At 44.7% G+C, this 12,961-nt stretch overlaps 1 protein-coding gene across 2 annotated transcripts in view; it reads left to right on the top strand.

The window, feature by feature from the left end:
• LOC129331788 (disintegrin and metalloproteinase domain-containing protein 9-like) overlaps nucleotides 1-12,961 on the top strand; it is a 65,177-nt gene that overhangs the window by 39,318 nt on the left and 12,898 nt on the right. For both annotated transcript variants that reach the window (XM_054982295.1, XM_054982294.1), the window contains exons 14-16: nucleotides 5,300-5,389; nucleotides 8,307-8,502; nucleotides 11,009-11,114. In XM_054982295.1, the coding sequence (XP_054838270.1) occupies nucleotides 5,300-5,389; nucleotides 8,307-8,502; nucleotides 11,009-11,114 (392 nt within the window). The remainder of the gene's footprint in view (nucleotides 1-5,299; nucleotides 5,390-8,306; nucleotides 8,503-11,008; nucleotides 11,115-12,961) is intronic.

Below are 12,961 nucleotides of genomic sequence, written 5' to 3' on the forward strand. Positions count from 1 at the left end.
ATTGAGACCATCTATAACAGCTCTTCTGAACTCTAGCTCATCGAAGTCGGGTACATCGCTCGCGTCTAAATCTACTTCATCGGCTAGCTCAGCGAGGAGCTGCTTTCTGGCTAAATATGCCTCTGGGTCCTCTCCGGGTTTTTGGGATTCTGCAATGTATAGGGCTTTTAAACTCTTAGTGGGCCATAGGAATGCACATAACTCTTTGATGGACCCATACTGACTGCGGGTGGCCAGCCTTCGGTTGGACACGTAGGCATTAAGGGCTGTGACTATTTCGGGGCTGGCACAGTGGCGGGCCAGCTGGGCTACATCGGAACCACTAGCGGAGGGCTGGGAGGTAGTTACGTGAGTGAACCATTGGATGGCTGTGTCTCGGTTTAGGGGCCCCATGCGATCTGCTATGGCTTGGAGCTCGTCGGGCCTCCAGTTGCGGGTTTCTTTAACGACCCGGTCTGTCTTTCTGCCATCCTCGTCCATGGAGACAATTTCTTTAGTGGCTATTGGATGGAGGGGCTGTGGGGCTTCCTCGGGCTGGGGCGAAGGGGATGACCAGCTGTCGGTACTACCTTCGGGGAGGGCCAAGAGGGCTGCGGGATGCACGGCGGAAATTACGGCCTGCTGCATTCCCAGGTGCTGCTTTAGGGCCTCTAGCTCCCTCTTACAAGCGGAGTGATCAGCGGAGGTTACCTTGGAGTGGTTATGCTCTGCCATGAACTGGGCGGCATGGGTTAGCTTAGCGATTCTTTCCTGTCCCTCAATTACTGCATGCTCAGCCATGTCGGCACGAGCGGTGGCCGCTTCAGCCTTGTGCTGAGCGTCCTGGAGGGCAGCGGTTAGTCCTTGTTCTTCTAATATGAAATTGACGCGTTCAGCGCGCCACTCAACTGTCTTTTCCTCATGGTCTCTTTCCTGTTCGGCTAGTTTGGCCCTGAGACTCTGGATTTCTAGATGCAGGGCGTCCTGTTCTCGCTTTGCTTTTTCCTCTAGCTCCTTCCTCTCTTTGTCCTGGGCTATTCTGAGCTTCTCTATTTCCTGCTCACTATCTTCCTGCGCTACCTGCAATTTATTAATTAGGGACACGCTGTCCTGTAGGGCAGTGAAAAGTGCCCAAGCTCCGTATCTGTCTTTTTTACTTGACTTGGGTTTCTCCTTTTCGCAAAAATCCTGGAAGGCGCTTCTAACTATTTGGAGCGGGTCAGGTCCCTTAAAGGAACCGGCTTCCCACGGGCAATCTCCCTTCTTAACTAGCCACTTCTCCAGACGGGGCACGGTGGGGTTTGCCCGGTACATTTTACTTTCGTTTAAGGCTGATCACGGGGGAGGTTAAAGAGTGGATCAGCGACACCACGGGTGGGGCGGTTTGAGCTCCCTATAAGTTTTCCCGTCTAGGGGCCGTTCAGAGGTTATTTCCCTTCGGGTCCTCGGGGATTCTTACACTGGATTCTTAGGGGTTTTAACAACTTTTCCTCTCTATGTTCCTTTGGGAGGTTTATCCTTCCCTCCGGTTCTCAAGGATTTTTAAACTGGGTACTACACAGGTTTTTACCAGGGGATGTATTTAAAGGGTCCTACTATTAGGTTCACAAGGGTATTTTTAAGGGTCCTACACTCGGTTCTTCTCCACCGGGGGAGAAGGAAAAATTCCTATTCCCGTTTCAAGCTTGCCTACAAGCCACGGGACCAGGAAAAGTTTACTGGCTCAGAAGGTGCTCTCAAGCTCTCTAAGCCCAAGAACCAAAAAAAACGCTCAGTGCTCACAAGCCTCTGCTCAGAAGCCAAAGCTCAGGGGTCTCCCAAGCCTATGCGCTCAGAAAACCAAAAAGTGTCCCCAAGCCTCTGCTTGGAAACTGCAATTAAGGGGTCTCCCAAGCCTCTGCTCAGGCAACCAGAAATGCTCCCAAGCCTCTGCTCAGGAACTGAAGTGCTTCCAAGCCTCTGCTCAGAAGCTACAATGCTCTCAAGCTCTCTGCCCAAGAACTAGACTCAAAGTGTCCCCAGGCCTCGTGCTCAGAGACAAACGGTTAAACTGTCTCCAAGCCCAGACCAAAAGACCAAAAGCGCTCAAGGACTGCCTCTGCAAGTCCCCAAGCAAAAGTGCTCAGGAGTAAATTTACTGTACTCCCAAGCGGAAAAAGCGCTCAAGAGTTCTACTAACTCTCAAGCAGGGTACGCCCAAGAGTCCCACTGACTCCCAAGCGAGGTGCGCCCACGAGTCTGACTTAAAACTCGCAAGCGGAAAGGCGCCCAAGAGTCTACCTTAAAACTCTTAAGCACGGTGCGGCCGGTTGCCGCGGGGCTTCAGGAACCTGGCTTCAGATTCCCAAAGCTAAACTGACTGAACGAACGGACTATCAATCCCTTCACGTTTCCTCCGGAGCGGGGATTGAAGCCTAAGTGCTGGCAGGAACGGGGTTTGGACGGACTTAGGAGAGACGGGGGAGGGCGGAAGAGAGTTTTATATGTGCCGCTTCAGGATGTATATATGCGTATATATCTAGAGCCTACTTCTGGGATCCCACCCACATAGACGCGTTTAGGCGGCCCGGAAAGTGGCCAGGAACTTCACCAGTTCAGAGGTCCTTACCCACAGTACACCGGTTATAACGGCTGGAGGGCCTCGCAGTGCACCACAAAAGGCAAGTAGTCCAAAGCTGGCTGAAGGAGGAAATGGGGGAAAAGCCAACCCACAAGATAGAAATGCTCGCTAGAGCCACACACACTCAGACTTTTAATTCCCTGAGCTAAATTGCGCTCCTTACACTGAGGTCTGGAAAATTTTCCTCTAAGTCAGTTCGCTGAAGACACGCGTGTCGACTCACGTGCATTCACACGAACTGGGTTATGCCCGCATATTCTCCACCAGTAAACTGTTACCAGAACTGCTCTTTATTATAATGGGGAATTAGCTGTAGCAGTCTGTAACTTAAAATTAGCGCGGATCTTAACCTATGTCTACGGAGGTCCCGATCCCAGACACTCTAGTGAAAAAGAGGCAGACTACAAATAGGTTCAAAACACGTGTATTGTCTAACAATGTGGCGTAAGCCTGAACTTGCACACGCATACAAGAAACACACAAGATCTAGGAAATACAGAGTATGAAATATAGAGACGTTCGCATTAGCTGGTTCCCAATGATGATAGGGGGAATACTCACTTATCCTGGAGCGAAGCAGAGACACAGCAGCGAGGGTGGCCCAATGCCAGCACTGGGACCACAGACGGACAGCAAGGAAGTCTGGATAGGAATGGCCTAAGCCACAGACAGCGAGGGGTTCTGGATGGGAATGGCCTAAGCCACAGACAGCGAGGGGTTCTGGATGGGAATGGCCTAAGCAATGTGTGGTCTGAGAGACCAGCTTAAATACCCCAAAACGTACCCTGGGGCTGGTTCTTTACTTGGTGGTTCTCACAGTTTAAAACAAAGGTTCTAATGGGTTACTGAATGGCTTGGATGGGCCACTTTGGTAATCAGATTGTGATAAGTGACACCTCAGGAAGAGGGGACAAAAGAGGGAGGGGGAAATCCAAGTGGGCTGAAAGGATGTTCCAGCGGACAGGGCTTGTCCTGATGTCATCAGCTCTGGAATGCGGAGGTTTCTTTGAGATGCATTCTCTAAGTGCTTGGGATGGTCGGCACTTAGTTCCTTCTCCGGGGCGGCTCCTAAGATATGCAGAGTGGGGCGAGGTACTCTCGCTGCGGACGTGGTGTGCCCGCTTCGCCGAAATGGCTTCTCAAAGCAGTCTCTTCCTCAGGGTCTTCTAGCTGCCTAGGAACATGGATGCCGGCTGGGCATGGCTGGGGCTGGATAGCAGGCTGCCCGGTAGTGAGGGCAAGCTCGGCGACCGGCCCGCGGGAGGCTCCAGGCGGGAACTGACCAGGGAGCGCCTAGCCAGGCTCGCTGGAGGTTTCCCCGGCAGGCGCCCGGCTGCTAGCAGCGGCTTGGGCCCATATGAGGCAGGCTTCCATGGAGGCAGGGGGAACAACACTTTAAAACACAGTCCAAGGCAGGGAACAGGCACGGTCCGTGGCAGATGGCAATGCAGGCACGGGGCACACTTGTAATAAAGTCCAAACACACACTGGGAAGTCCAGATACAGGTCAGGGCAGGGTTGCCCAGGAAGAGAGTCCTTTGTGCAGTTATCCAAACATGGAGTCAGTAAACTACACAGTCTATTGCAGCAGCAAGGTAATTGACACGCAGGCAGGAAACTGACACGTGTATCAGAACACACGTGCAAAGCAGTCTTTGTGTAGCAGCAGTGAAACAGTAATGCAGGAAACTTTAACACAGTTCATGGCAGGCCTTAAAGCAGGAGAGGGGGCCTACTTGGCAACAAGACAATGCACGTGTATGGGTAGTTGTTGATCTTTCCCATTTGCAGGGTGGCACCTCCCAGAAGGCCTTGCTCAGATGTGCAAAGCTACCCATATTATCCACAATAGTTAGAAATACATGCTTTAAAAATCCTTGATTAATTAAACCAGTAGTGTGTGTGGAGATGCATTTCAAAATATTTTAGTCAAAAGTCAGTTTTCAAAGAGTTGGACTTAGTGGTCTTTTTAACTTAAGTTGCTTTTGACAATTTGGCACTATAATTGTCATCTGTGAGGAATGGGCAAAAGTCCTGCCCTTTCTGGAAAAAAACACAACAGTCCCCTTTAGTCCCGTTTGTTGTGTGAGCTGAGCAGCTAGTAGCCAATCAAGATCCATGGAATGGTTAGAGGCGCTGGTTTTGGGGGGGGCAGGGGAAGGTGAGAGAAAAAGGAGACGCTGTTTTTAGTTGGATAGGGCTTGTGTCTCCTGAGCATTTGGCTGGAGAGATCCTCCCTCAGAGACTGCCTTTTGAGAGAGAACCAGCAAAAACAATAAAGGGGTGGAGACAGGATTTTAGCTCCAGAGGAGTAGGCGGAAATAAATCCTTTGCTAGGAGATTCTGGTATCTTAGAGTCCAGTTTATGGGGGAAACTTGGCTGTTAACTGTTCTCTGCACTCCTAAATTATCTACTGTAACCTTATAAATATCTAGGAAGACTGTGTTACACCTGTCAATAGTTTTGATCCTCTTCCCTGAACCACCTTATTCCCCTATGCCCTGCCCCTACTGTGCTTTTCCTTTTTCCCTGATAGGTGCTGGACTTTCTACATTCAGAAGCCACTTGGGGTTAAGTCTGTCAGTCAGAGAAGGCTAGGGGTAAAGACCACACTATTCAAGCTTTACTTCTTGCTCCCTCTGTCTTAATGTAATTTAACACTATGATCTTCACACCAACTGAACTTGTTTTCCTAATAGGAGTGTTCCAGCCCTTGCTGTGATGCTGCCACCTGCAAACTAAAGTCTGGGTCAGAATGTGCAGAAGGTTTATGTTGTGACAATTGTAAGGTAGGCTTGACCATCTTCTTTGCACAAGTTTTTAACTGTCTTTCAATCAAATGTTGAGATTATTCTCCATAATTCAGGGATACTTTTTTCTCTTTTTAAATTTGCTTTTAATAATTCCAAAACATGAGCACTCCATAGGCTTAGTAATAACCAAGCATGCAATTATATGCTTAGAAGTGCAACACACACACACAGGCATGCATGTGCCTCAAAAGAAATTGTCTTTGAAATGTTGTCCAAAAATAACCAAGCAGGTGCTACTTACTTTCTGCAAGAACTTGCTTGCTAGCCCTTTATGCTAGTATCTGTGCAGGCTTAAATGTCTTCCTTTTACAGTGAGAGGCAGTAATCATTTGTGATTAGGAAATGATGGTACACAATTAATCTAATCATCCCTATGGAAATCTATTCAGAAAAGCTAAATTTGTGAAAGATCTTGTTGCAGATTCAGTGTTATTCCCCCCCCCCCCATATTGTAGTTCTTGCTCTGGAATAGAGACAAGCTTGATAGTACTGTGCAGTTTGCTGTGAGCTGTTCTAGAGAACATAAAGGAGATAATCCCAAGTGCACATTAATATCTCTTGCGTGCATAGTATGTTTCTGCAGTGTAGTGTAATGCCTATTCATAGTATTGGGTATCTGGTTTTAGATTCTATCAGCTTTTCCAGTTTTACAAGAGGGAAGATGGAAGATCTTGCCCCAGTTTGCCCCTCCTCCTTCCATGTGTCTTTTAATCTGCATGGGTCTCTGCCATAGCCTTTTTGTGAATCAGAAAGAGCCTCTCCCCCCATTTCACCAGCTGAACAGTTGGTTGGGTGCAAACCACAATATCTGTCAACGGACTGTATGTAAGGTCCAAATGCACATTACATTTTCTAACAAGTCACATCGAGGTTCATTTTGAGCAGCCCCAAAATGAGGCAGATACTTCCCTGGGACCATTTCAGCTCAATGAAAACAGCCTGTTTGGAAGGCGGGAGCCCCTCCCCCCACATCATGTTCCCAAGCCAGACCAGGCCGGTGTGGACCTGCTCCCCATAGCTGCTGCATGGCTGTGGGGAAAGTAAGTCTAGACCTGTCCCAACACATTAGAAAACATACTATGTAGTTGGCCCTTAGATAGCTTTGAAAAGGGATTAGACAAAGTTCTCTATGATAGCCATTGGCCTATTGGTTATTATGGCTAAATGGAACTTCCAGATGCACAGACAAGGCCTTAAGAGAGGAGGCCTAACCACTAGGAGTAAGGATACCTGAATTAACCTGTGCAGAGTTACTTGTGGCTGTTTAAAACCTTTTTCCACCCAAAGGAGAAATGTTCAGGTCCCTGACTGAAGAAATAAAGTAAGTCCAGTCCACGTGTGTCTTTCTAAATATTAATTAGACTTATTACAACAAAAAGTTCTTTTTACAACATAACTGTGGCTGATTGCAAGGAGGCTTCAGTGTTACTTTCATTCCCCTTTTGTAGGGATAAGAGCAATACTTTCCATAGAACAGCAAACATCATTTTTACTCAAATTCTTCAACCAAAGACTCAGAGTCTCTCTAGATGAGACATCTTACATGGGGACGCACAAGTGTAGGGAGACACAATGTTAGCCAGGAAGTGTAGTTTTAAAAGATAGAGCTGAAGGCTCTGTCAATTTGACCCCTCTATAGGAGGGTAGTTTAAAAAGACGGAGCCAATGGTGATCACTCCTCAGAGGGTTTGTTAATTCCATCCTCACTTCCCTAAAGGGAGGTGAAATTGACAGAGCCTTCGGGAGGCGAAGATGAAATTAATAAACCCTCTAAGAAGCAATCTCCGTGGCTCTGTCTTTTAAATCTACCCTCCTGTAGAGGTGAAATTGACAGAGCATTCAGGGAGGCAAAGATGAAATAAACAAACCCTCGGAGAATAGATCTCCTCAGCTCTGTCTTTTTAAACTATGCTTCCCGACTAACATTGCATCTCCCTACACTTGAGCATCCCCATGTATGTCTCGTGTAGAGAGACAGACTCATAGTTTCAAGTGGAAGAACAGATATACTGGGCATACATCCAAATCTTTGACTCACATTCAGATATCTTTTTTGTGCAACTAGCAAGCTTTCTGCTAAATAGAAAGTAGTCTGGGCCACAAACAAAGAAAATCTATCAAGATTTCAGAATGGAAAATTCTAGTAGAGGCCTGTCCATCACAGTAACCCTGAATACCATGGCTGAAGGGAAGGCTTTGTGGGGACCCTGCTTCAGGGGGATTCTGGTTGGCCTCTGTGGGAAACAGAATGTTCAACTAGATGGAGTGTAAGTTTTTCCTGAACCTTCCTCCCCCATAGCTATCTTTCAAATAGAAATTTCCTCCGAGAGCTTCTAGTCTTCCCTCTTTCACGTCTTTTGTATTACGAAGAATTCTGCCCTACTTCCTAGTTGGTTTTTAAGGACTACTGGATTGTAATGGGTTTTTATTGCTAAATTGGTTTGTTTAACTGAGTTCTTTAACTTTTCATTTTATTGTCTCTCTCCACCCCAGCAGTCTACAGATCTCCCCAAAATGCTGCTCTTTGGGTATAGGGGACAGCCCCAGGAACAGCATGAAGGGAAATTAACTATGAAATTAACTGTTTCCCTTAGTAGAAAATTAGTAGAAAAATAGCCAGCTTGTTATCTCCTACCATATTCTCCTCAATACAGCTAATACTGCAGACACCTTGAGTCTCAGTGAGAAAGCTGGACAATAAATAAACAAATGAAGGTACAGGGATCCCCTGCAGTGAAGAAACTAGCAACCATTTTTTAAAACTATCAACCATCACCTTTTCTTTCTTAAGCTGTGGCTGCAGGCATTTTTTCCTCCTGTTCCTTCCATGAAACTGTGTTTTAATATCATAGCATTATTATGCTTATAATTGTTTTAAATGCTCTCTTTCTAGTTCAAAGTAGCAGGAGTACAATGTAGGCCAAAAATGAACGGCTGTGATCTCCCTGAATATTGCAATGGATCTTATGCCTACTGCCCAGAAGACGTGTATATCATGAATGGCAATCCTTGTAACAATATGCAAGAGTACTGTTATAATGGAATTTGTCAGAATTACGATTCTCAGTGTGAATCCCTTTTTGGAAAAGGTATGTTTTAAATGAATCATGGGCCATGTGACACAGTTGAGATGCTATTGATTTATATAAAATAATTTTATGCTGCCTTACAAAAAATGCTTGAAGCAATGCATATAAAAAACAAACCCAATAAACTGCAGTTAAAATAATCTCTATGATCAGTTGCAGAAGCTCATTAAAAACAATATCAAATTACACAGTGAGAAGTCAAAAAATGAAACGTGCATCAGACACTTCAACCGCTTACAAACAGTCTGAGCAAATAAAAATGGCTTCACATGAGAGCCAGTTTGGTGTAGTGGTTAAGACCGTGGGACTCTAATCTGGAGAACCGGGTTTGATTCCCCACTCCTCCACTTGAAGCCAGCTGGGTGACCTTGGGCTAGTCACAATTCTCTGGAGCTCTCTCAGCCCCACCCACCTCACAGGGTGTTTTGTTGTGGGGATAATAATAACATACTTTGTTAGCCGCTCTGAGTGTGTGTTAAGTCATCCTGAAGGGCGGTATATGTTATGAAATCGAATGTTATTATGGTTCCTCTTAAATTCAGCAGTGAGTGTGAGGCAAACAGATGAGGGAGGAAGTTCCACAAATTGGGCACTACAACAGAGAATATGCTCTCTCACTCTGGAAGCCCACACTTTATTACAGAGAGTGGCAGAATTCAAGCAAGACCACTACTGATGATCTTAACAGGTAGGCAGGCCTCTAGCTTTGATTACTGTGATGTGGCTGCTGTTAAAAACTTGGAAACTTCTGTCCGTCCAAAATGCAGCCACTAGTCTTTTTATTGGAGTTAGCCAATTTGAATACACAATACCAATTCTTAAACATCTTCATTGGCCCTACTGCATTTGTTTCTGAGCTCATTTTAAGGAACTGGTTCTTGCCTTAAAACTCTCCATGTCTGGGACCTTCATCTCCTCCTGTAAAACACTGTATGATAACTGTGTTCCTTGGGGACTGTACCATCTCTAAGAGCTTTGAGCTCTGCCTCAGCTCTAGGGTTGCTATGTTCCCTGGGAGTGAGGGAGCTCCTGCCCCCCCCCCCCGCCATGGGCCCTTCCAGCCACTGGTCAGCTAGGTGGCAGAAAGAAAATAGGAGGATGGGAGCGATTACTGGCTTCCTGACATTCAGATGTCATTTCGCCTGCAACATGATAGCATCACTTTCAGTGTGACCCAAAGTGATGCCATCATGTTGCCAACAATGCTGTACTATTGTCAAAACTCTGGTTAAACCAGAAGTGACATCCATGCACACTTTCATCCTGGAATTGATGTCAACACGTCACCAGCAATGTCATTATGTTGCCAGCGAGCTCCCCACCCTGAGGTGAGTCTCCCACTGGTTGCCAGCCTCATGTTGGCAATACTACTCAACTCCTTCATTGACTTTTTCTGTATCACAAGGGGTAATGTTATTTATTTATATATATTCTACCTTTCTCTTGCAAAGGCAGCTATGATGAGAAAATCACAGTGAACAAATCATACTGTATAACAAAATGCACTACAAACCTCACTTGATGTGGACTAAGTGAGTCACAGTCCTTTTCCCTAGACAAAAAGTTCCTTCAGGGCCTCAGGCTCAGAGGAGGGTGAGGCTGAGCAACTGGTCATAGAATCATAGAGTTGGAAGGGGCAATACAGACCATCTAGTCCAACCCCCTGCCCAGTGCAGGATCAGCCTAAAACATCTCTGACAAATATTCATCCAGCCTCTTCTTGAAAACTGTCAGTGAAGGTGAGCTCACCCACCTCCCTAGGCAGCTGATTCCACTTTTGAACTACTCGGACCGTGAAAAAGTTCTTCCTAATATCTAACCGGTACCTTTGTGCATGTAATTTAAGCCCATTGCTTCGCGTCCTACCCTCTGCTGCCAACTGGAACAGCTCCTTGCCCTCCTCCAAATGACAACCTTTCAAATACTTAAAGAGAGCAATCATGTCCCCCCTCAATCTCCTCCAAACTAAACATTCCCAAGGCCCTCAGCCTTTCCTCGTAGGGCTCAGTCTCCAGACCCCTGATCATCCTCATCACTCTCCTCTACACCCTCTTGATTTTGTCCACATCCTTTTTTTGGTCCCTCTCAGCCTGACTGAATCTCTCTTTCCCCCTCTGGCAGCGTTCCTTGTCTATCAGGAAACTGCAAGGAAGTGTTTTTCAGGAGAGCCTTTAAACTGACAGCATTGTAATATTAAGTTGAAATGCTTGGCTTGGTTTTTTATTTATTTATTTATTCGATTTTGCCTGGTTTTTATATTTCTTTAAGCATAGATCTTATTTAAAACTTGTTTTAAGTTGTAAGATTTTGTGTGTTGTTCATATTCCAGATCAGGTTGTGTTAACATAAACTGCCTTGAGCTCCTCATAATCCTGCTCCTTATGTTTGAATAAATAAAAGTGTGGGGATAAGTGGTCCTTCATGGCAAAATATTCCACACAGAAAAGTGCTTGCATTGATAAAAGTTGATTATTTTTTATAAATTTATTATGTGTTGTATTTATAGGCACAAAAAAAGGACCAGATATTTGTTTTGAAACTGCCAATAGTAAAGGAGACAGATTTGGCAACTGCGGAATGACAGGAACAAATTTTGTTAAATGTACCCAGGCGTAAGACATCCACTGCTTTTACTCTTGTGTTTGTGTTTAAACACTGTCTTATCTGGGGGCTAAATTTCTTTGAATATGTTTTCAGGATTTTTTTTTATAAAGTTTCATGTTTTAAGTCAAAAGTTGTTCTAATGAATGGCAAATTTTATTAGTACTAAGTAATTTGAACCAACTGGCCTGGAGAAAAATGTCCTGCTCCTGTAACAGAGGTTTAATGCTCATCACTATGTACAGAGAAGCTTGTTGCACATCTTCCTCCTCAAGCTTACATCTAGAACCAACAGGGTATTTTAGGTATGGTTCTGGGTGACTCTGGTCAGGCCTGATTTAGATATAGGCTCTAGGCGTATCATTAACTTTCCTATATCAGATCATTTTCTTCACTTCAACAATGTTTTAGGTTTGTTGTGGATCTCGTACACAAGTGATTCTATAAGAGAATCTCTGCTTCTATTTTAATTTTTTATTAAATCATAACTATTGCATTTTTAACATTGACGAAATCAACAGAAAGTAATACCATTCTTTAGTGTTACATAGATAATTAAAAAACAGCAATTACGTGAGCCCATAAAAGTATCCTACCCAAAGATAAGCAGGTTAAAAGCAAGGAAAAGAAGCTCCCAATCAGTTAAACTTCCCATATTTATAGGTTTTTAGAATCATCGTCTAACAATGGTTAGCTGACCCACTTGATAAGAGCACACGTTTTGGCTAACTAATTATCTTACAAGTTCTAACACCATACAAAGTTATCCATACTTGGAACATAAAAAGTGTTAGTTCATTCTTGCTACTTTTTATCTTTAAAAAATATAATTGAAAATAGCGATTATATTTTTTCATACATATGAATATATGTTGTCCCTCAGCCAGTACACCCCATCTTTGAACTATATCTTCACTTCTGTAAAGTTAGACCCTCTTTTTATTTTTTTTATTTTGTTCAATTTATATCCCACCCTCCCCCAAGTGGGCTCAGGGTGAGTCACAACATCATAAAATCATAAAAACCACAAAAAATAATAAAATCCACAGGTCTTATTAAAAAGTGGAGGAAAAAGTGGAATACAGGCAAGGGACCAGCAGGATAGTTCACCAGCTCCTCAACCACTCTCATAGGCCTGGAGGAACATCTCCGTTTTACAGACCTAGCAGAACTGTAGTAAGTCTCGCAGGGTCTCAACGGGGAGAGCATTCCACCAGGCCAGAGCCAGAGCTAGAGCTGAAAAGGTTCTGGCCCTGGTTGAGGCCAAGCGAACATCCTTGGGACCAGGGACCACAAGCAGATGTTTATCTACAGAGTGTAAGGTCCCCCGGGGAACATACAGGGAAAGACAGTCCCGAAGATATGTAGGTCCCAGTCCATTAAGGGCCATTCTCAGATGCTTCTGTACTGCAATATCTATTGATATGGGTTAGACGGCTTCTAATCTACACCAAGTCATATGCTGTACTGTACTGTATTTTTAAAATTTTACTTATTAGTTTCTTGCCCCTCTCCGAGGCCTTTCTGTTCTGGCTCTCTAAACTCCCTTTTGGCATGTTTAGCTGAGAGGCTACGCCAGCTTAGTCTCTGGTTTGCAGAAACATCCTCCATGATCTTTTTGGTCAAGTTCAGCAACTGTTCATTACTCATATTAATTTACTTATTTATTTTTGAGGATATATGTGCTTTTAAACTATTTTCCTGTCTCATAGAACCTAACCAAATATCAATGGAAATTGACCCTCCATGCCCTCACAGTTGCTAAAAGATTATACTACAGCAGTGGAAAGACAAAAGCCCACTTCCTTCCAAAAAGCCCTCACTTTATATGAACAATAGACTAATGGCCTCATTGATT

This window comes from Eublepharis macularius, chromosome 6 (genome assembly GCF_028583425.1).
Source record: "Eublepharis macularius isolate TG4126 chromosome 6, MPM_Emac_v1.0, whole genome shotgun sequence".
NCBI classification, from domain to species: Eukaryota; Metazoa; Chordata; class Lepidosauria; order Squamata; family Eublepharidae; genus Eublepharis; species Eublepharis macularius.